Source organism: Metopolophium dirhodum, chromosome 8 (genome assembly GCF_019925205.1).
Source record: "Metopolophium dirhodum isolate CAU chromosome 8, ASM1992520v1, whole genome shotgun sequence".
NCBI classification, from domain to species: domain Eukaryota; kingdom Metazoa; phylum Arthropoda; class Insecta; order Hemiptera; family Aphididae; genus Metopolophium; species Metopolophium dirhodum.
In genome coordinates this window covers 14,196,325-14,221,829 of record NC_083567.1, presented here as the reverse complement: position 1 = coordinate 14,221,829, position 25,505 = coordinate 14,196,325, and the positions used below count along the sequence as shown (strand labels likewise).

The 25,505-nt window shown below is 27.0% G+C and overlaps 1 protein-coding gene across 3 annotated transcripts; it reads left to right on the top strand.

Annotated features, from left to right (window-relative positions):
* The first annotated feature begins 206 nt into the window (after positions 1–206).
* LOC132949856 (stromal interaction molecule homolog) lies at positions 207–24,196 on the top strand. Of its 3 annotated transcripts, none has more exons than XM_061020943.1 (13): positions 207–718; positions 2,618–2,763; positions 12,067–12,186; positions 12,286–12,398; positions 17,977–18,095; positions 18,200–18,369; positions 18,442–18,603; positions 18,674–18,841; positions 18,903–19,003; positions 19,084–19,181; positions 19,312–19,377; positions 21,021–21,274; positions 22,666–24,196. In XM_061020943.1, exons 1-13 carry the CDS (start codon positions 592–594, stop codon positions 22,927–22,929), a joined length of 1,908 nt encoding a protein of 635 aa, XP_060876926.1. In that variant the 5' UTR covers positions 207–591; the 3' UTR covers positions 22,930–24,196. The 3 variants fall into 3 exon arrangements, with proteins under 3 accessions (XP_060876926.1, XP_060876925.1, XP_060876927.1); XM_061020942.1 differs by having other exon boundaries at positions 19,084–19,247; positions 22,666–24,194; XM_061020944.1 differs by lacking the exon at positions 22,666–24,196 and adding an exon at positions 20,321–20,333 and having other exon boundaries at positions 19,084–19,247; positions 21,021–21,199.
* Positions 24,197–25,505: the final 1,309 nt, after the last annotated feature.

Here is a 25,505-nt window from a genome sequence, read left to right as displayed (position 1 = left end):
AATTATTATAATACATTTATCTATAATTTTTATGTTGGTTTAAAAAAATCGCGTAGACCACAATAATTGAATAATTATTGCCGTGGAACAGCGTTGCAGCTGATATCAGTCATCAGCTGCTGCGAACCGAACCAATCAAAACGGTTGCAAGGACGACCGGAACCCTACTTACTATTCGGCTGTGCGCGAGAGCCGTGAATATGAATTCTTAATTCTTATCAGTGCGACAGTGTCCATTCCGCTTTCATATTTGTGATTTTGGTCCGCCGCGATTTTCTACATTCGTGTCGTAAATGTAATATATTTTTTTTTCGTCCGCGGATCGGGATTGTTGTTGTCGTTTTCCATCCTGTGCGCTACCACCCGTCGTCGTGTCTTGCAACGATAGTATTATTTTCTATCCGTCATACGCCGGACATTAACGATAATCGCGATTCGCGGGCGCTTCTCTGTGAGTCGGGCCGACGGAATTCGCTGTGCCGTGATGTAATCGCGACGGCAATCGAACGAGATTCACACTACAGAAACGTCGCGGCAATTTCATACAGACAACAATAATTATAATCGTCCAATATCGCCCGTTTTCCAATCATGTGCTCAAAACCGTCGCTACTGCTGTTACTATGGAGTGGCGCAATGTTAACGTTGGTGCTTCCTGTATTCTGTGAATCTAACTTTAATCCGGCCAAAGTCCGGGTCACGGAACCCACCGACTCTGGTAAGTAACCCGTACGATATTACACAATCTACAGAACAGTATATTATTATTATTATGAATTATGCGCGTCTGTCGTTTATTATTTTGTTATCCAATGTATCTACTTAACTCTATAACTGTATAACTAAAAAATACTATTTCACAGCACGAATGGACATGTATGAATAGTAACTCCTGCATAATATATAGGTACTTATACTCTGTTCAGCGAGAGAAACCTCCGGTTCTGAGCATCCCTCTGCGTCACCTTGCTATCGAAACCGGTTCCCCTATGGCAGGGTGTTGTGTGGGGAACCAGTTTTGGTCGGTGCGCGACCGGTTCTCTCGTTGAATAGAGTATAGTAGTCGATTATTGAAAAATATTCTAAAAGTTCTATGATATGGTGGTAGGTATTTAAATTGTTTTCATGATTTACTTAATAACTGTACAATAGGTACCTAGAGATAAATCAAAATCCCGTCACTATCAAACATAAGTAGGTACTAATGTACATTTTAATTATTTTATCCAAATTATTTGGACATTAGTCTTTTTTGTTATAGGTACTTTGATCTTCATTTTTTGTAATCAATTTTTTTTGTCGCTGCAATAATTACAATTTAATATACCTACTTATATTAAATATTTAATTACACAGATAAATACTAGACCACAATAATAATTATTGTAGTTAGTAAAATTACACAATTTCTCACCTCCCAGATAAATAATCTGATCATTGTTTGGAATATTTCTATTTTATATGTTTCTTTTGAATTTATACCTAGATAAGTAACAATATTAAATATACTTAATCTTCATTGATGTTATATACCTAGGTACATAATAAAGTGTTTAAATTTTAATACATTTATACTGATGTAGATTGTTGGTAGGTAGGATTATAATAGCCAATAAGTAACAGTACCCAATAAGTAAATTCAAATATTGAGATTCATAGATAGTTTGTATACAGAATAGGTAAAATTTCACCTATCCTGTGGTTTGTTTTTACTTACTTCTACTTTGAATAATAATGAGTTCCTACCTAATTCACTTTTAAGTTTAAAAAAAGTATCTATTTGACTATTTATAAAATTATTTTTGAAATAATTAACAGATATTATTTAAGTTTTGTAGGTAACTAGGACTAGCGATTAATTAAAAAAACAAACAATTGCCTTGTGTACCTATTGCCTTACAGGAGATATAGATGAATGAGTACCTATAATGTTCCAAATACATATTCACTCTTAATATTGTTAAATATTCCTAAAATATTCCAAACTATTTAACTTAGCTATATTAAAACATATGAATAAATTTTACCGGAATAAAACTAATTAAATTATCTAAAAATGTCAGTGTAGCTGTATGCATCTATTTGATTTCAATAGTATAATAATGATTTAAATGTGTCTTGTATCTTGTAAATTATTGTTAGATACCTAATTATTTTCTATTAATATAAACTTATAGTGTTATTTAGACCATTTGTTTCTAAAATTAGACCCACTTCACATTTCTTTTTTTAAAAATTTATTTACTTTACCTAGTTCTTGAAAAACTATATTTTTCTATACATAATATAAAGTGTGCGAAATATTCCTTTGTTTAGATAAATAACTGTTTATTGTGTATTATGATATTTCATGTTTTTTTTATTTATGATATTTACTCTTTAACTATTAAGATTTAATTCAAGAATAATGTTTATTTAGGATTATTAAGTAGGTAATTATTTGAGATAAGTAATGAGTTTAATTTAATGTATTTACTCGTGTATTTCTTAACAACAATGAATTTTCCATTCAATATTATTTCTTGGTACCTACTACGGTACTACCTACATATAATTGTAAATATTTTTTTATTTCTTATAAATCATATTTTAATCCATTTTAATCTTTTATTTTAAGGTGGTGTTAATGATTCGTGTAATGATGATATTGCATGTTTGACAATGGCTACTCAAGACAGGTTGGGTTTAGATGCAATTCGATCTTTACATCGACAACTAGATGATGATGCAGATGGTGCTATTGATCTTTCAGAATCTGATGATGTAAGCTTATTTGAGATAAAGAATTACCCATAATAATATATAAAAACTTCAATAATAAAATATTGATTGGTAATTGAAGGGGTAATTGGTTATTACTTATTAGTGATTATCATCAGTAACAATTACATAAACATTAAACTATGATTTCAAATATTGAGTCACTGCACTAATTGTATACCTAATGTTAAGTTAAATTGTTTTTAATTAAAATCGAGGTGATGATTACCCTGTCATACTCTATGAAATTGAAGACAGAGGGCAAATTGCCAAATATGTATAAGTGACAGATGTCACATTAGTGAGTTTGCACTAATAATTGATTTTTTAATGACATAGTTGATACCCAAACATATATTATGTATATATTTTTTGGAGCAAAGCCTGCATTTTTGTACCTATATATTTTTAATTTAATGTTTACATCAGTAAAATTTCTTAAGTATGCTGATTATTAATCATTATACTAAGTTTTAATACTAGAACACCGTCTCAAAATGTGAAAGATGAAAATTTATTGTACCACTTTCAAGATAATAAAATATATAAATAAAAAGGGAGGAGATTTTAAATTTATACTATACTAATATAAAAGTTAAAAAAATATATCTGAATAGCGAATTTGTATGTTTTAAAAATAATTAAAGAAATTGGAAATATATATTTATATAATTTGTATTGTAGATTATCATTATTTATACCTAGGTAATGTGACCATAATTTTCCTGTCCAAAAAAGGGACACTTTATTAAAAAATTTTAAGAATTACCGTTAAGATAAAATGATTAAATGTGTACTATTTAATTACTATGTTTATTAATTATTCTTATTTATAATATTAATGTAACATTAAATGTTAATTCAAATTTTGAATACTACTTTTTAAATCACATAATTATGTAGGTACATGTCATTATGTAGGTATTTATAAATTTATAATATAATTATAATTAGTAATTGAATAATGATAATTTATAGTAAATTGAAAATTCCTCTATGGTGTACATACCTAACCTATTTACATGGAACCTTGTTTTAAATTTTCAATCCCTAGCTATAAAGGTTGAACATTTTATACATTTTCAACTACAAAATAATTATTGAATTTTGTCAAAATTCGAACTTTAAATGCTTAGAAAAAAAAATTATGCCTATGTATTTTTAATATTTTTCAACTGCTATTGTAACAATATATAAGGAGCCTTGCATTATTTTCACGCTTTTTTACCCGACAAATAAAGTTTTATTGGGGGACGAGGTGGCCGAGCGGTCTAACGCGACGGATTCGGCACAGCCGGTCCGAGTTCGATCCTCGACCACCGGGCGGCATTTTTCTCCGTGCAAGTCACGGTGTCCGGAGAACAAGTGCCGCCATCCCCCACCTGGGCATGGCAGATACCTACGGGTGCCCAATCAAAAATTCTGCCAAACCCAACACACACGTGTTCCTTCCCCTACCAACACTAACAACCCACAAACAAACCACTACAGCTAATGGCCATAGTTGCCGAAGCTTAAGATCAATAAAAAAAAAAAAAGTTTTATTGATATTTATAGAAAAAAAACTAAAAAAATTAAAAACTGACAATGTCTGTAAACAGCTCAAAAAGAGTCATATTTTCAAAATTGTATGGCATATAGAAAATAAAAATATAAACATTCAGTAAAATGTTCATGTATCTATAGTTATTCGTTTTTGAATAACAACAATATAGCAAAATCGTTACATGAGAAATTAAGTGAATATCAAATGTTGTAAAAATATGAATTTCAAAAGCTCATAAAAATTTAATTTTAGAAATGTAGAAATTTTTTTTTTTGATAAAGGTAGACAAACTTATGGATAATCTTGTATTACATTTTCAAATCTTAGATTTAAAAAGAAAAAATTTTATGAATTCTCAACTCAAAATAATTTGCTAATTTTAGTAATTTTTCAGTATTTTGTCAATATTTAAGCTTTAAATGCTTATAAATAAAAACTGTGACTAAGGATTTTTATTATTTTTCAAATATCATTGTAACAACGTAGTAGGAGCCTTCAATTAAATTTTCAAGCTTTTTTAACCAACAAATAAAATTTTAGAAAAAAAATCTAAAAAAGATGGAAACTGAAAATGTCCGTAAATAGCTCAAAATAAGTCGAAATATTTGGAAAATGTTATCGTGTATAAAAAATGCTAATATAAACATTCAGTCAAAATTGCATGTACTTACGGTCATTTTTCATTGTAAAATCAATACATTCATTGCATCGCTCAGAATTTAAAAGAGGAACAATCCCCCCTAATCTGTGATCTCTTGTCAGCGGTCCTCTAAGGTTAACCTATATGGTAATATAAAAAAAATCATTTTGTAAATTTTAAATATGTAACAAGTATGGTTTTGTTTATATTTAATGTAAAATTATTTTTATAATTCACTCAACTTTTTATAATAAACATTATTTTAGTCATTTAATAATATATTAACCACATTGGTATAAATTTAAAGTATGTGTTATAAAAATACATGTTAAAACGTTTGAAACCTATATAAAATATAAATTAACATATTCTTATCATAACAGAATTATTCATGAATAATGAACTATAAATATTTTGTTTAGGTAATACTAACATTATAATAATTCAATTGATACAAATATAAAATAGCTGCTTTCATTAAGGGGACGTTACAGTGACATTTGTTGTCTCCGTTACGAGTGCGTAACATAGCATATTTTACGCTCAACAGATCACGTTTATCTCCGTTAATTTAAAAATTAGAGTGAATTGACCTCTTATAAAATGTAAAGGTAAGATTATTATCTAGGCAATGACAGGTTATTAATTATATTTTAATTTTAAAGTGAATTGTGAGTATTTTAGGATTTACAAACAATTTACAATTTTAAAATACTAATAACTCACTTCAAAATTAAAATATAATAAATAGCCTATGTCATTGCCTAGATAATAATCTTACCTTTAAATTTTATAAGAGGTTAATTCACTCTAATTTTAAACTAATAGAGATAAGCGTGATCGGCTGAGCTTAAAATTTGGTATGTTATTTACTTGTAAGTTGTAAGACAGAGACAACAAATGTCACTGTAACGTTCCCTTAATTGTTTAAGTATTCTATTATATTTATATTCTTTTGATGTTCTTATGTATTAGTGTATTACTATTTAAAAAAAAGTAAATACATACAAGTTTAAAATGGCCTTCACTTTCATGGACAAAACAAAATTATGGCAGTCAGTTGACTCATTTCACTTAAAGATAAGTTAAACAATAATTTTAAATATTTAATTATTTAAAAAATTATATTTTTAGTTTTTGTCACAATTAATTCTTATTTTATTTAAAAAGAATTGAATTCCAATAAGTGGGAGTAAATAAATGTTATTCATTCATTGTTCAAAAATAATTTGATGTCTCAAAATTATTTGATTATATTAATGACATTACATATTTTGAATATTTATTAAATTATAATAGAAATATTTTCTTTATGCAATAATTTCCTTGTATTTAATTTGTACCTTGTATGTTAAATATTTTAGGCATGAACAAAATAACATGTTTTATTTTAATGCATTTTTATAATATTTATATGGTTTTATGTAAAGAAAATTTTCTGAATAGGATCAAATAAGCAATTAGGTACTTACTACTTTTAAAAAAATGTGTTTTTTTATTAAAAAGTTACAATTTATAGAGATTAAGCTCGAGTATATTTGTTAATATTTAAAAATACTAAATTGTAGTACATTTGTTCATAGGGGAAAAAATTGTTTTAAAATTAACACTTGATTTGTATTTTAAAAAATTGTATTCATATTATATTATAATTAATACGTTTTGTTAAATTACTAATTGTAGTATTATTTTTACGAAAAGAAATGATTAATAAAGGAACTATTTATGAGGAACTTGAACGAAAATTACCGTAACTCAAATTAAGAAAAAAAAATGAAACGCCTGTTATTTTTAATAATAATATTTTCTAGTCCATATTTAGTGTTGGTTATTTGTATCACTTCGTCAGTTACTAATAAATCACATATTGCAATAAATAATGCTACATTGTTACCCCAAATTTTCCATTTTTATCACGAACAACCTATATCTTAGTTCATGATCTTTATTAGCATACAACGCATACAAGGTACTTAATATGATAGTATAAATCACGGTTGTATAAGTATGATATAAACGATGTTGCTGTGATAATAGTTCAAAATGATAACCAATAATATTATATCATTTTTTGAATTATAACAAATAAATCAAATTAATTTTATTAAAAACTGGGCCTCCTCAGAAAAATTCCTGCTTTTCCGCCTCTTTTTGTTAGTTTTTCCTTATGCATTGATCGGCATTTATAGACTATTGTAAATGAGAAAAATCAATAGTGCACCTTCAATGTTCAATCTGAGTTCAATTAACTATCAGAAAAGGAAATTAATTTAAAAATGAGTAAATTATTTCTGATTTAACAGTTGTCCAAAAAAAACATCATTAACTACCGTTTAGAACGTAAAAATAAAATTAAGTGTAGGTAACGCGTTTTTTTTTTGCAACAGGAACGAGGAACTTGTCCTTCTATTTTAAAAGGAACTTGTCCAATGTCCATACTGCAGTTGATGTTAACAATTGTCATATTGATGCTCTAAATAATAATTTTTACCTTTATATTGTATATAATAGGACAATTCACTCTAATTCTCGGTAAATGGATAATTGTGACCGTAAAATTTATCATGTTGTACGTTTGTAAGACGGAGACAAACATATGCGGGTGTGGCGTCCTCTTAACAACCCTGGCTTACTTAGTTATTGTGCATAAACAAAAGTGACATGATTTATCTTTTATTATTGTAGTGCTGGAGATGAACTTAATAATTGTTCTACTACTGACTAAACAATTTGTGGTCATTAATTGAATTGATCGTTGTACTCGTCACTCGTATATATTGGATATGATATTATGTCAATGACCCCATACAAATACATTATATTCCAATTATCAACATTTATATATACATTATAAAAATAATATTTAATTTCGTTTTTTTATAATAATTTTTTTTATTTGATACCAGCGTTGTTTAAAATTATTTAAAGATTGTACTTTAATATTCTGTAGCTTTACAAGTAGATGAGTAATATACTCAGTATGACGTATACTCATCATATTAATATTTTTACTCATTTATATGCTTAAATATTGCACTGTGACAGTGCACACACCTATACGTGTTGTACTACAATTACTACCACAGTAAAATATTAAGTATAATATCGGTGTTGAGACACACATTCTGCGTGGTTATCTTTATTTTAACATCCTTACACTAAAAATTAAATAATTTATACTGTCGAAATATCCATGTGGAAGTATAGATTTTTAATTAAATAATAATATAATATCAAAGTTCAGTGTCTTAACACTACTGTCTACTTAAATAGTCTCTACACTATATATTATTATTTATGGAATAGGTACTCAATACACTGTTTGTGGGCATCTAAATATCTGATATTATATTATATTCAATTTGTGTACTTACCCAAATTATTGTTACTTTTTATCTAAGGTTATTAATTATTATTGTTGTCCCGAATTCCCAATCCACGGAAAATACGTAAATATACTCAATGGGCGACTGTAAATACACTCCCGATTTTAATGACCTGTGAACTCTCTCTGTGGTAAATTCTCCCTGGTCTACTTAAGTACTACCTGGAGGGTATAATATTATGTAAATTCGCCCGAGTCTGTAATAAAATCATTTGTATATTATAATAAAAATGTAGTATTATTCTATAGAATATAATATGAACAAATTAATTTAAAAAGAAGTAGGCAATATGGCTATATACGTATATAAATAATTAATCTATTATAGTAAATAATAAAAAAATTATAGTTCCTTCAGTTAAACATAATGTTGACCCCAGGAATGTAACCATCTGGACTCCAGAAAACTCTGGAGATTTTACTAGTTTTAAAAATCGGAAGAGTTTACCACCGCTCTACTCAATAAACCGTAATCATAATAGCTGTAATCACATCTCGGACAGCCGTAGTTAATCTTATAACTTTGTAATTACTATAAAAGCCGTTACCAATCGTTTCCCAGAATAAGTAGCGTCGATAGACTAGGAACAATTACAAATATAGCATTTGAGTTAACGTTGTGCATGCATGTTAATTTCCAAAAACGTCTGAGTATGGATTTTCTTATTCTTACCTAGGAGGCCTAGTTTGTAATTTTGTAATGCCTCATTATTTATTTTGATATAAATGTAACAAATATGTTGATATAATTAATCATTTAGAAAATTTCTATTTTTATAGTCATGTATAATAATTATAGTGATGTGAGTGGCATGGGTGGTATTCGAAAACAATGTTTGTAAGCTAGATTAAGGGTTAGAATAAAAAGAAAAATTCTTTAAAGAAACTGCTAAAGTTGATGCAATAACCAAGAAGTCACTAATGTATTGAAGTAGATTAAGATGCTCCTAAGTATGGGGAGACACGTAAGGGTTAATATCGTGATAGTATCGTGGTAGAAGAGAATGGATGTCAAGTAGGAGTAAAGTTTGAAGGAGGCCTCCAAAGAAGGAACTTGAAAATTATATGTTAAAAATCTTCGGTTATGTATTTGTTTACCTATTTATATGTAAAGTTTAGGTCGTGTCGTAAGTCGTGACTCGTGTTCTGTATATTTAATACTTAAGCCCGGTCCAGACATTTGTCGGAAACATTATGTTTCTGACATTGTCGTCGACAAATATTTATATTACCGCTTATGACAGGAAATCAAAAACATTGTCGGAAACACTTGTTTCCGAAAAATTTTTCTTTGGTGTGGACGGGGCTTTGTATAACAAAATGTTGGTTATATGTTACCTACTTACCTACATATTCAATATTTTCTACCCTGCAATAAACAATGTAGTGTGAACCCAATTTTATTAAAAAAACTAAATAAATAAATCTCATATATAATATGTATATATTAAATACGTATCTGTAATGATCATTCAAAACAAGTGACAACAATAGTTTACAAACCTACATATAATATAAAGATTGAAGAATAATATCATACATTTTCAAGCTATGTAAATATTATATTTATTGCTGCTGTTGGTGTCCTTATTAAAACGAATCGGATTCACTGCGGAACCAATGCGTAATGTGTAATTTTAACGATTTTAAAATTAATTTGTTCCATAACTAATAAATTATGAAATTATAGCCACCATAATATGAAATAAAATTTAAATATAAATTATTTATAATATTTTAATGTATTTTTAACCTATACAAAAAAAAAATAAATAAAAACTAGAATTAAGAAATTTTAAAATCTCATAAGTTTTCAACTGTTCTGTTTGTCCATATTTTGAATTGACGACATTTGTCTCGCTTAAAAATTTATATTTTTTTGTAAATAATTGTATAATGACTTTAGTAGGTATATAGACAATAGACATATTATTATTAAACGTTAATACATTCAGAGCTTTTAGTAACGTTTCTAAGCATGATTTTTCCCAATTGAGTCAATATTAATAGGATCAATGAAAATAAGTCACAAATTAATTTATATTCCCCCTCACAATATTGTTAGTAGTTTATTTATACATATGGTTGTGCGAAAAAATGTACTGAATATTTCCGCTTCAAATTAAAATTATACTCCCAGGCAACCTAGATTTTGGCAGTTTGCTCTTTGGAATATTATAGGTGAAGCATTTTTCGTATTTCTTATAAATAGTGTGTTGAACGAATTTGGCACTTAAAACATTCCTACGCGAATACATAAAAAAAATACAATTGAGTGCGCCTGCGGAAAGCATTTAAAAAATGAGATTTAAATTTACGTCTCATTTGAAGTCATAAATCAGTATGCAAATTATGTTGATACATCTATTACTATGCTAAATGCTTATCATCCGTTTAAACTATCTGTATATAAAATATTCATCCTCAATAATCGTCTCAAATAAAATATTAAGGGTGAAAAACCAATATGTTTTACTCTATTATTGCCTATTGGTACTAACAATCGTAATAGCAACTTTATTTCATCATTCATCTTTTATATACACCTACTTAGGTATTACTATTACATTTATTAGCAATTTCTATTTAAATTAAATATCGTATATACTATATACTATATAGGTATAATGATTTCAGTCAAATAGTGAATTAATTGCTATATTTTAAGAGGATTTGTGCCAAGGTATTAAAATATGTATACTTGTATTACTATTTCTACTGCAGATAAGCATAGAGTGATTCGCCAAGCATGCTTACCCCTTTATTCTTCAACAAAGCAGTTATTCCAAATCTGATTAAAAGTAAAAATTACAATATTTTAGTTTTGATGATACCCTAAGTTGTACGACGCATAACGTAACGAATTTCAATTTTCAAGTTCAACTATAGTTTAACAATGAAAAAAAAGTTTTAATTCATGAAAAACTGAAAAGTTTTGTTGTATTATTATTTATTTATATTTTTAGTTATTTTTAAAAAATAATATTTATATATATTTTATATTTTAGCCTCATTTTTACAAAAATATCCAACTGTACGTTGTGAGAGAAGCGTCAAGGTGCCCAACTTTGTTGGTTCTGTATCCGTTTATAGTACTTATAGTTTATACTCTGTAAAGAGTGCACACTTATCATGTTCCTCTGGTTTGTAGATAAATCGCAATACGTATTTATAATACATTATTAATAGTGAAAACTAAATCAACCCTTCATTTTTATAACGACCTTTGCTACTTTTGAATTTTGGTGCATTGCAATAAACTGAATGACACATTAAGATGAAGATTCTATTGTATCAACATTCTACTTGTCATGGTAGGCCAAGGTTGACACTTGAGTAATTTAATAATAGTTGATCAATATACAGTCCTCTATATGCAATACGTTTGGTTTTACTAGGTTAATCTAAACCATACGGCTATTGCAAACTATAACTATCACCAACAATTTATTGATTCAACGAGAAACTATACTACCAAAGAAATAAAACTTATTATTTCAATATACACATTTTTCATTTTATTATGATCATCCATAGAAAACGATTTAATGTTCATTGTTCACACATTTTGTATCTAATAAAAATATTTTAATTATATACATTAATCAAACGTTATTAATGTGAATAAAACCTTGAACTAAACTGCCTATAATCCCAAATTTATGTCGAGATTTTTAAGTTTTACCAAGTATGAAATTGTATTTTAATTGGCATCTTGTGTTTTGTATTCTATAGTTTCTTCGGGAAGAATTAAAATACGAAAAAGGCGCGGAAAAACGTCAAAAGGCATTTCATCAAAATGATGATATGTATATATCTGTTAAAGACTTGTGGGATGCTTGGGTAAAGTCTGAAGTAAGTAATTGAATGTGTGCACAATAATATAAATCATAGGTTTAATACCTATAATATTGAAACTCATGAATACAATTGATTTGTTATATAATGTTTTAGGTACACAATTGGACTGTCGAGCAAACTTGTGATTGGCTTTCTACTTCAGTGGAACTACCCCAATATGTTCCTAATTTTATACAACATAGAGTGACCGGAGCACATCTCCCTAGGTTAGTAACAATTGCATTATAACGATGCTATACTATGTATATTCAATATACTATATGAGTTTTTAGGCGTTTGGCTATAGAGCTTAACTTGCGAAGGAGGGGAAATTAATAAACATAACATGAATATGAAAATTACAAGGTCTTATTTTTAAAGCGTGGTTGATAACATTTGATTGAGTCGGGAAAACGTATGCCTTGATATATACCTAGTTACGTAGGTAATTGAAAATCAATTATTCCATTGTCTACGCGTTTGTTTATAGTGCCATGATGGAAATGCAGTAGGTAAAATCCATTCTAATATTTTGTCTTTTGTTACAATTATAATAGTTAGTAAACTATGAAGCATGAACCACACAATAGCGAAAAACCTGTATAATATACGAACATTTTACGGGTGTCGGGTGAATTAATAATGATAACTAATTATAATATGCAGACACCTATTATTTTTCATCGAAGTTTTTAGATATTCCTAATCGAGGATAGTTTCACTTATGTTTGTTAAATTACAATGAAGTAGCCGACATCAATTACAAACGTTTAGGTGAATTCCATCGACAGTAAATCAAACAATTTTTCGGTAGTTTTCATTAGATTTTCGGAACTAATGACTAACACAAAATTACTAAATTTCGAAATGTATTATTCTTAATCTATAGGTATAGGAACGTAGGAGTAGAATCTCATGGAAGATGTACATTTTGAAGCACTACTGTAAAAAGTGATAACAATTTGTTTATCTAATTAAAATTGTAATCTATAATCTGTATATACAAATTCATTTCACAAGTTGTTACTATATAATATCTCGATATTTTCATTGTGAATCACAATTTGTGATCCTTATAGACTATTGACTAGTTATAGCATAAAGTACCATAGTAGCATCATATCAGCAATAATATTACATAATATTTTATTTTATACTAATCGTCAATAAATATATATTCAACTGTACAATATCAGGAGGATATCAGTCGTCAGCGCACCATTTGTTTTCTCATTCTGACAGTCTGACTTGCGCGCAATATAGCAAATTTACGTTTAGCAGAACCAACCATGTGTTGTTGCTTATAATATTAGAATGAATTCACCTATTATCAAACTTTAACAGTTTACCTAACAACATTATCTGTGTAGCTACAATGGATTTTTTACAATATTTAATTTTTATGCAATTTATAAACATTTTTAACTTGTAATAATTTACACAATCATAACTTGCATATAAATTAAAATATCATAAAATAGCAAACGTAGTGACACAGGTAATGTTGTTAACTTAAACTTTGATAATAAGTGAGTTTCCTATAGACAAATAGTTTAATACTAAATGTAACAGCATAGGGTTGAATGTTGATTCTGCTGAATGTAAATTTGGTATGTTGCTCGTGGGCCAGAGAGAGAAAACAAATAGTGTGCTGACATCCTTTTAAATCCTATTTTAATACCTATTCCTACATGCAGTGGCGTGGTGAGCTATTTTCACACAAGGAACAAAGACTTTATTCTACCCACTCACCCAATATGAAACATAAAAAAATTACGTTAAATTAAATTATGTATATTATTTACTTAACATTTATATTTACAATAACAATACATTTCTTAAAACGTTTGAAGTTAAAAACATAGCTTTTAGATTATTTGAAAAATAAAACATTTTGGGTAAGTGGATGTCGCTCTGCCGTACAGTAGGTTACAAGTGGGTCACTGTATAATGGATGGTATTAAATTTGAATTCAATGATATAATGTCATTGTACCTATACGAAAAACGATTATGAGCGTTGATGGTTTGTCAGTGTGGATAATTTATATTATATTTATATTGTTATTGCCTACTTATTATTAACAGCCAAAAAGTTGAATTAATATTATAAAATTACAACAAAATAACTAAAATCGTTATTCTTGGTTATTTAATGTACAATTTCTTCTAAATTTGAACATTTTATATTTTTGAGATTTTTTGGTTACAAAATAACCTACTTGTTCTACCCTTGTTGTAAGTTTTCAATCTTTAGCTATAAAAGTTGAACATTTTATAAATTTGTAACTACAAAATCATTTTTAAACCTTAAATTTGATAAATGTAGTCAAAAATCGAACTTTAAACGCTTATAAAATAAAATTGTGCCTTGTGACTGACTCTTTTTGGTCTAACAAATAAAATTTTGATGAAATTTATAGAAAAAAAAAAGGAATTGAGATAGTCAACATATGATATACATTTCAAGAATTTACGGTTTTACGTTTTTGAATTAGGTACAAAATAACAAAAAAACGATACACGAGAAGTCGAGTAAATATCCAATGTTGTAAAAATTTGAACTTCAAACGCTCATAAAAGTTGAAATTGACTTTCTTATATAGACATTTTTTTGTTGATAAACGTTGATAGTCTTATAAGGAGTCTTGTGTTATATTTTAAAAAGAAAAGTTTTTAGGAATTTTTAACTCAAAATAATTTGCACATTCTCATGAGTTTTGTCAAAATTCGAACCTTAAATGCTTATAAAAAAAAATTGTGACTAGATTTTTAATATTTTTCAAATGTCACTGTAACAATATATTAAGAGCCTTTTGTATTAAAGTTTCAAGCTTTTTTACCCAACAAATAAAATTTTATTGATATTTGTAGAAAAAAAACCAAAAAATATGGAAACTGAAAATGTCCGTAAACAGTTCAAAACAAATCAATATTTTTGAAAATTTTATAGTGTATAGAAAAACCTAATATAAACAACCAGTGAAAATTGCATGTATCTATACGGTCATTTGTTTTAGATTTAAACCAAAAACCAAAATAGAATTTGTCAAAAACCGATTTTGCGTAAAAATTCCCGTTTTTCCTTAATTTTTCTTTTATTTTTCACTGTTTTTAAAAACTATTAGGATTTTTTAGATTTGAACCACCCAAAGTACCAACTAGGTTCTTTTTCCTATCAGAAAAGATACTGTTGAAGAATATCTAAGCATTTTTACTGTCCTAAAAGATGATGACAGATACAAAACAAAAAATTTTGAAAAACACACATCATTGTAAAATCAATATACAATCATCGCTCCACTCAGAATCTCGACTGAGAATTTTTACGCAAAGCCAATATTCAACAAAATCAATACATGAAATTATCTAACCGAATATTGGCAAAATATTTTGATTCATTCAGGGCATAAAACGGCCGGCTTTCATTTGGGCGAATGACCCAAAATAACATATCGTTTGGGCGAACTATAAATATATATTTATAAAAATGTATGTAGACTAATACGTTTTCCTTCCCATTTTTAGAAACTTACGACTCTCAGTTAACTCTAACTGGCATGGTTAAAAATGTATTGTCATATCGTCATATTTTTTATTATATAATATATATTATCTTAACTATTTTTTTTTTATTAGCATGGTATCTCATATGCCAATTTGTTTAATAAAGTGTCAAAATTATCATAATAATGTATTAAAAATCCCAATTAATTTGTTTTATTAGTATGGTGTCTCATGCCCATTTTTTTAATATAATCAATTATTGTTAATTTTCCGGTTTGATATTCTTCCCATGATTTTAATGTATAGTCTTGTTTTTCTTTAGTATTTTTACGTAATATATTGATTTTTTGTTTGTTGATAAAATTAATTTTTAGTAAGGTTTCCGTTTGAATTTCTTTTAAAATATTAATTACTTGATAAATATTAGGATGTGGATGATAAAATTGCGAGTTATAATTACTGTGAAATGATTCAGCCCCGTTAGTAGTACGAGGTTCGTCAGTTAGTTCTTTTGCCCACAGTGAAGGTGGGAATTTGGCATCTTCTATAATATAATTATTTAGAACATAGTCTGAAAAATAAGAAATATCGGTCGGACAAATAGACATAAACTCTGTAAATCCATGTTGAATTTGATCTGATGGTAATAGCTGTAAACCAAAGAATATAATATTTAATTTAGTATTTACTAATGTTCTACATAAATGAATAATTTCATACCACATTAATTCATATTGTTGAGTAGTTTTAGATGATAGAAAACAAAATGCGACGGGTGCATACAACTTTTGCTTGTTCACGTGAAATGTATATAACTGAACAAAATGTTTTGGGGAGTAAGAAAAAGTCCCATCACCAAATACATATTCAGAATCGCATAACAATTTAAGATTAGTTAAGCATGTTATTATCATATTTTTTTCTTGATTAACAAAACAAAACTGTTCATCATTAGAAGTAATATTTTCTTGAATTTCATAAAGCTGTTTATACGCTTCCTCTATGGTATGAGGCAAAGTAGGTAAATTACGTCTTCTGACACGATATATACATTGCCTAATAGATGATAAATCGGAATACATAATTTCGTCTTCAGGTTTCGGGAGTAAAGTTGAACGTATAATTTTACCTGGTTTTGAGTTTAAATCTATATTTGCTTTTCTTTTTACAGCACTTTTTACTTGATTCAATGCTAAAGTCTTCGGAGTAGAGACAGGATGATTGTGAGATATATTATTAAATTTAATAATATTAGACTTGTTTGGTGACACTAATACACTAGATCCACATTTTTTATTTGCACACCGAAAACGTACTGTATCATCTTTTAAAACATGATTTACAAAATTTAAATTACTATAATTTCGTTATTTCTTATAGAATCGAATTTGGCTTCAACTTTCGTATCTATTTTATTAGAAATTTATAAATATTGAACAATTTTCGTTTAATTTTAGAGATTCTGTTCCGACAACTATGACATAAAGACTAAATAGTAAATACTATAACACTATAATCTTTACCGGTAGTGCGTTTATAATCAAAAGTAATGTCGTATTTCAGTATCTGATTAGATTAGATGTAGGCAAAACAGGAAAACCTACATGTACAATCTAACAAATTATCGTTCACTATCCATAATTGTAAATTGGTCTCAACAATCAGTCGAAACGATATAACAATAATATTTAGCTGTAGTAATGTATACGTAGGTATGTTACTTCCCTATTATTCAATAATTTAAAAATTCGCCTAAACCATCGGTTAATTTCTCGCCAAAATGATATGTGCTTTGCTCAGGCTTATTCGCCCAAATGAATGACGCCCCACAAAACCGTGTATTTTCGTAAGTGGTTACCGATTTTAGGGGTTTTTAGAATTAGTGGTAATTGAATACCGGTTATCAAAATGATCCCAAAAAATGTGATTACCGGTTATCGGTTTGACAATATCACAATTCATGGGGGGGGGGGGGGGTTGCTATTATAGCACCCTTAGCTAGCAAACTCTCAGATATGTCAAAAATCAGCAAATTTTTTCTAGAAACTTATGTAATTTGAATTTTTCAATTTGTCATAATTTTTGTATTATAGTTTTTATATTTTTGAAATTGTGTTTTTAAATTTAAAATGTAAAAAAATTGTCACTTAAGTGTATTATTTTAAAATTTTATATTTGACAGCTAGCTGTTTAATTATTGAATATATGTTAGTGGTATATCTTATAGTTCTTGTTAATGGTACTTATTAATTATGAACTAATTATAATATTTATTACATTATAATAATTACAATTTCAGACTGGCTGTTACTAATAATATGCAAATATTGACAAATGTACTCGGAATCAAGGATCCAATTCATAAGCAAAAGATTGCATTGAAAGCTATGGATGTAGTTCTATTTGGACCCCCTAAAGGTCAGCAACTTATTTATAAAATTTGAGAAAATAAATCTCCTAACTAAGTCCTTATTTGAAATATTCTAGATTTCTTTTTTTAAATGTTTTAATTTTATTATTAGATTCAGTCACACATTTGAAAGATTTAGTTTTAATAACATTATTGCTGGGAGCATTAATTGGCTTTTGGTATGTTTACAACCAAAATAAAAGTTCAACACTACATTTAAAACGTATGATGAGAGATATGGAAGGTTTGCAAAAAGCTGAAACAGCTTATGAAGATCTACAGGTATAAATTGTTTACATTTTGTCCCATGTTAAATCGTTTTTATTTATTCTCTTTTTGTGAATGCAACTTTAGAAAGAACTAGAAAAAGCAAAACAAGTACAAGAGTTTGTTATTACTGAAAAAGCAAATTTAGAAAAACAATTACAAGAACAACAAATTAAAGATGAAAATTCATCAGTACTGAAATCGTCTTATTCTAATTTGGAAATTTCCCAGCTCAAAACTGAAATTGAAGTAATCTAAATTATATGATATTTGTAAATATAATGTGTGTATGATTACAAATAATAATTAAAATGTTTAGTCATTAAGAGGAGAGTTGGCAAGAGCAGAAGGTGAATTAGATGACCGTTGTTGGACACCTCCTCATGGATTGCAGCAATGGTTACAACTTACACATGAAGTTGAAAATAAATCTTATATTAAAAAGAAAATAAGTGCTGAGAAACAATTACAACAAGCAAGAGAAGCGGTAATATTATATAGTTTATAATGTTATAGGTAATATTTAATTTGTAATATTTTCCTTGCAGTGTGAAAAATTACGTAAAAAAAGATCCAGTTTAGTGGGTGCATTTGTTTCAACTCATGGAAAATCAATTGATGATGTTGACCGCAGCATTGTTGAAGCAAGGTAATATTTAAAATACATTTTAAATTAAATATATTATCTAAATAATATTAATTTAATAATAATAAATTTTGGTATTTTAGAACATCGTTAAATGAAGTTACTCAAGAACTCGCTGAGAGGGTGCATCGATGGAAGCAAATTGAAACATTATGCGGGTTCAATATAATAAATAATAATGGTCTGTCACATTTAGAGAACATGTTATATAGAAATGTAGTAAATGGGCGAAACTTCTCACTGCGAGGTTAGCGCAATTTCAAAGGATTGGTTATAATAAGTAATGACATTTTTGGTTTATTTGGTTTCAGGGCGCATGAGTAGCCAGGATGACCTTGAAGATGATTCTAGCCAGTATTCAGTTTGCGTAGGTCCAGGTAAGGGAAGGGACGATGAATCTATTGGTTGAAATTTACCACTGCTTTTTGTCTTATACTGTTTCTTCGAGTGTTTCCTATTGCTTGCAATAATATTTAACTGTTGTTAAATTAGTTTGAAATAAAATACAAATTTTTACTTGTTATTTAATAGATATTTTCATTCTTTATTCTTTTACTTTAGAATTTTATTTATTACAATGGATTTTAACCAAAATACCTACTATTGATGTCTATAATTATAACAATATATTGATGAATTATTAGTTTACCATGTTTATAATAGATAAATTATTTTTATATCACCTACTATTAAAAAAGAAAGTATTTTGTTGTAATCCATAATTTCATTAATTATATAATATAGCCTTATGTGATGAGCCTTATTTACATTATTATTATAAACATTAAAGTTCTCCAGTTTATTTAACAATGATATAAACAAGTCGTTCTAATTATTATTTATTATATTATAACTTAATTTAAATTAACTATTTTTGTTATAAGTGTATTATTAAACCAACAAAACTGAGAAATGTTATATTCATTTTTATCACCAAAATATTGAAAAAATTAATTTATCAAAACTAAAAATATTGTAAATTAATATTTTTCTTAATTTGTTTTGTTAAAATATTTTTGGATTTTTTGTCTGTAATAATTGAGATAGCTTATATATTATTTAATATTTTAAGTTTAAAAATTGCTTGTATGATTTTTATTTATAATACCACATATTATTTGCTTACTTCGTATTATGTATATTTGTTTTTTTTTTTTGTAGATTTTAATTTAATTTCATATTCTTTAGTTTTACAAGTTATTAGCTGTTTTAATTTTGAAGTATTAGATATTATTTGGCCTATACATTAATATGTTAAGATATTATTACTTGTGCATTTTAATAATTTAATTAATTTTTTATCCTTACTGCTGCATGAAGATGAATTTTTGTGGTAAGCAAAATATAACAATAATATTATTTCAAAACAAAACTACTGGTGTTAAGACAATAAAAAGTAAAATTCTAGTCAAATTGGCAATAACATTTACCTTTATCATTATATGTATACTTACAATACTATTTTTTTAATTAAATTTAATATTTCTTCTATTTAAAGGGCTCATTTATATAAAAAAATAAATATTTTCTCGTAGGTGGTCGTACTTAGCTTGATTAAAATATATTTGTTAAAGTATCGAACAATAATATTATATAGTATATATAAATTTGTAAAACATAATACAATTTAGATTAATTATTTATTATAAGGCATTGTAAAATTAAAATAATATTTGTCATCTTTTCTAAAACAATAATAATAATAATATGTTAATTGATATTTTTAATATTTATAATAATTATGAATTTAAACATAATTAAAATTAAAATTTTATTGTATTGTACTAATGCTCATAAATACATGTGACTTAACTGAAATTTATATGAAAAATGTAGTTTTATTTTATTTATTTAATTTAGTACTTAGATATAATATGTGTGTATTAATTATATACATATATAATATATTTAATACACTAATATATCATAATATAATATTAATACTTTCATTTGCTTGTGTGTTTTATTAAACATTTAAATACATTTTTATTTTATTTAAATATCATTAATATATTTACAGGGACGTCGTATCAAGACCTTGGTGCTTGTGAAAATTCCGGACAATGGCGGGACAACGGCCAGGATTCTTCAGGGAGCGATCAATTAGAATGCGTGGACGAAGAGCAACAAACCCGTTCCTTGGATACAAAACCTTGTTTCATACTCGGCGAAGACATTTGTGATCTAAAACAACCACAACAATCTATTCAAACATCAGATTCAACGTCGAAATCGCACAATATTGATAGCAACCAATTGACATCTGAGCAAGTTGTAAGACTATTCTTTCAATATATTATATTATATAATTCCTACAAATTTTTGTAATTAGTTTAAGATTATTTTGATTTGAAAAAATTATCTTTACTTTTCACAATTTTATAATAGACTATCTGAATTACCCGGCATTTCCCGTAAAAAAAATTATGATTGTTCAACTCCTTTTGGGTGTAACACTGGAAGCAATGTCTTTTTAAGTGTAAATTATATTATATTTTAATGTATAGCAATCCCGGCCGGTGTTGTCCGTGAGATTCGCTTGTGATTGTGCAAGCAGTATATTATCAGGTAGGAAATCTACCTGTGGTAGATCGCGGACCCTGTGTGGTTTGTACGTAAGTGTATAATTTAACTACTTATACTAAGTTTGTTGTTTTTACTTAATTTAACCCAACGGTGGATAAATACAATGCAAAAGATTGGTGTACCGAATCAGTGGTTTGAACTTGAGACATTCCATAGTAAAATATACATAGAAGTGCCACTATGCCAACAGGCTTATCACTTAATAATAATTATTATTATTAAAACCAATAGCAACAGTTTATAAACAAAAATTTCCATCGTAAATCTCTAAATCTCTGTTTGAGCACTTCCCCAGGTTGGGCCTCTAATTTACCCTTTTTAAGTAGCTTATTTTCTTCTCAAAGATCTAATCTATTTCTGTACCAAATTTCATAGCAATCGGATGAACGGTTTGGAATGCTTAAAAGACACACACACACAGACATACAGACAAACAAACAATCATTTATATATAATATATAGATAAAACACTGTTACAAAAATTCTTAAATCTTTATTATAATACAATCTTCTATTTTTAATTGTTAATATCCAAATTCTATATTTAAAAACAAGCAATACTTACAGGCTATAGCTTTGCAGTTATAAAATAAAAATAATAAGCATTTTAAGCATTTATCTTTCTATAATAATTTTTTGGAATTTTCTGAAATTTTTAAAGGTTTACCTTTAGTAAAAATTGTGTCAGATTTCCAAACCTTATAATGCACAATAAGTATGCCATAGTATTCATAGTAATATCATTGATTATAAATACTAACATTTATAATCAATGGTCAATTAATAAAGATCCCTTGTTCCATTAACCATTTAAAATCTAAAAAAGTACATAATATATTAACTAACTTTGTGTATTAAATTTACCTGGAAAAATATACAGTTGAACTTGAATAACTCGAAATCGTCAATACCTTAAACCTTTTCCTGGTCCCTAGAATTTCTTATTGTATTTTCCTTGGATGACCTGAATTCTTGAATAACTCAAACTTCAATTTCCTTTAGGTCCCTTCAACTTTGTGTTAACCAAGTTCAACTGTATATTTTAGTATTTATTACAATTTAAAATATTTATGTTATAGGTCGTTCCTGGTACGTTCCGCCATTCAAATTCGGATTCTAGTTTGGATCCAAAATATCGAAAGATATCAAAAGTATCTAGCCGTTCAGATATTGTATTAGTATCTCCAACACCTAGTGAAGTGTCTGTAAAACGTATTAAACGACACAAATTATTTCCAATTTTTTTATCTGCCAAAAGTAAAGCAGCTAAATCCTATCAAAACTCAGAAAACACTAATGTAAATAATGATAAGGCGATAAAGTCATCAAAACAAAAATCATAATTCTGCTCATTCCTCTTTATCTGTTGCTTGTATATAATAATGATTGTGATAAACATGATTTAAGAATGTTGAAAAATAAGTGATTTATTATTTATAATTGTAATATATTATATGTATTTATGTATCTAATTTTAGATTGAATTATACACAAACGTAATTCCAGTTATTGTTTTAATAATGTTATAATGTACCTATGTAAATTAATTATTTATTTTAATTATTACATTTTATAGAAGGTGCCTTAAAAGTACTTAGAGCTGTTAAATGGTACTTAATTTATAAAGACAAGGAAATCTATATAATTTTTTTATCAACCCTTTTGATGTGATTGTTGAACTCAAGAACATTATTTATAGGACTGAACAATGTAAAAACTATATTAGACAATTATCTGCAATAATAAATGTAATAATATTATTTTTAATAAGTGTTTACATTTTCAAGTAAACACAAGTTATTTAAAGACATTGTTTTTATTATTAAGTTGCTAATCTTAAGTTAATGTTAATTTCCATCCATAATCGTGTAGAATTATACTTTGTTGATTGTTAAAATGTATACCAAAATATATAATTAGTCATTTTTTTCAATTTAGATTATGATTAGAACTTAGAAGTTCTAAAATCCTTATAATACTAAAATGTTTTAAATTGTATTTATGAAAGGTTCTGGACAACATTGAATAACTATAGGTACATTTTTAACAACCAATGTAGGAAAATGCAAGTTAACTATTTGATATAAGATAATAACTTATTGTAACCTTTAAAATTATTTAAGTATCAACTTATCAGTTAATACAATATATTAAATATTCCATAATACTTGAAAAAATACATCATCCAAGATAATATAATTACATTTTAAATTTTACTACTTCTTTACCCATATTTTATACATTTATTCATGATCATGTAGGAATATTACACAATTTAATTATTTATGAATATTATCATAATATTTTAGTGTAAAGAAATACAATAAAATTTAATTTAAAATATGTATTATTTACTCATAGTCTTAATTTTTTTAACATATACGAATAAATGTTTTTAAAGATCGTAAAAAAAAAAAAAAAATGGTGCAGTGTAAATTGTTTTGTTTTTAAATTTTATTTATTATACATAGTTTGTATTTTTTTTTCTATATTTCCTAATAATTTGTTATAAGATAGAAATAAAAGTTTTTATAGCACATCATTGAAGTGGTAGTTATTTAATGGTTTTAAGTTGTATTTAAACGTATAATTTTACAATTATGACATGTAAAAATATGAATAATTTTGTTTTTGGATAGTATTAATTAATTTATATAATTCTGTATTATCGAAAAAATAAATTATCAATAATAATATTTTAACCATCGATATAATATATACCAAAATCAATTAAATTAAATTTGAAAGAGTTATATTAGTCTATATTCTATAGAATTAAATAACCATGTATTATATTATATAGAAAGATCTGATACAGTGATTATTATTTATTAGAACTGGAATGAATGTGTTTTTTGTAAAAAGTTAATATCTTACAATGTTGAGACTCCAAAATCATGTATAATGATAAAATAATAAACATTACTGGCTAATTATTGTAGAACTTGAAATTTCATGCATTATACATTTGCATACCTATTTATTACAGAACTGCATGTTAGCATTTTGTTTATATATGTAATCTTAATTAAAAAAAAAATGTAAAATATTTAAGAAATATTTCTAGAGTATAGTTAAGCACATATATTTCAATAATTATTGTCCGTAGATTCCACACAATGTAATGATCATTGGCGCAAATACTGGGGGGCTTGGGGGGACTTCGTCCCCCCCAAATTCCGGTCAGGTCCCCCAGTTCAAAATCTAGTAAACAGTACTAATTTTTATATTCTGTGGTACTAAGCAATATGGCCTATGGGGAGGGGGTCTTGAGTCCCCCCAAAACATTTAGTCAATTTGCGCCTATGGTAATGATAAATCATACTTGAACTGTATGCATAAAATCTATAAACATTAAATATTTAATACCTACCATATATTGTTTAGGAAACAGTAAAGTAGGTGTCTTGTGTCTACTAAAATTTTGATTTTTGGATTTCATTTTCATACCTTCGAGTATCAATTCCTATCAGTACTTATTTGTATAAATATGTATAACAAATATTCCTTAGAATGGAAAAAATCACCAATGAATATTGATTTTAGTATAATGTATAACGCAGAGTACAGGGTTATACTTTCAATATATTGGTGAGTGACGTGTCTGTATTATTATTATTATATATTATTTGTTGACGCTTGGCCATAGGCGGTGTTAATAGTGAATAATTAAAAAATATGTATAATATGATATGAAAATTATAATAATATTGTGCACGACTGTTATATAGTAATATAATATAAAATATTTACTTAAATTAATATAATAAATAATAATATCATCTTGTTTGAGTACCTATCTATTTATTTTTAAAAATATAAACCGCGGGACGAAACCTTTCGGTTGGGTCACGGACGTTGCGAACGTCGCACGCGGTGTACAACATCTTTGGCGGTGGAACGGTAGTCGCCACGCCAT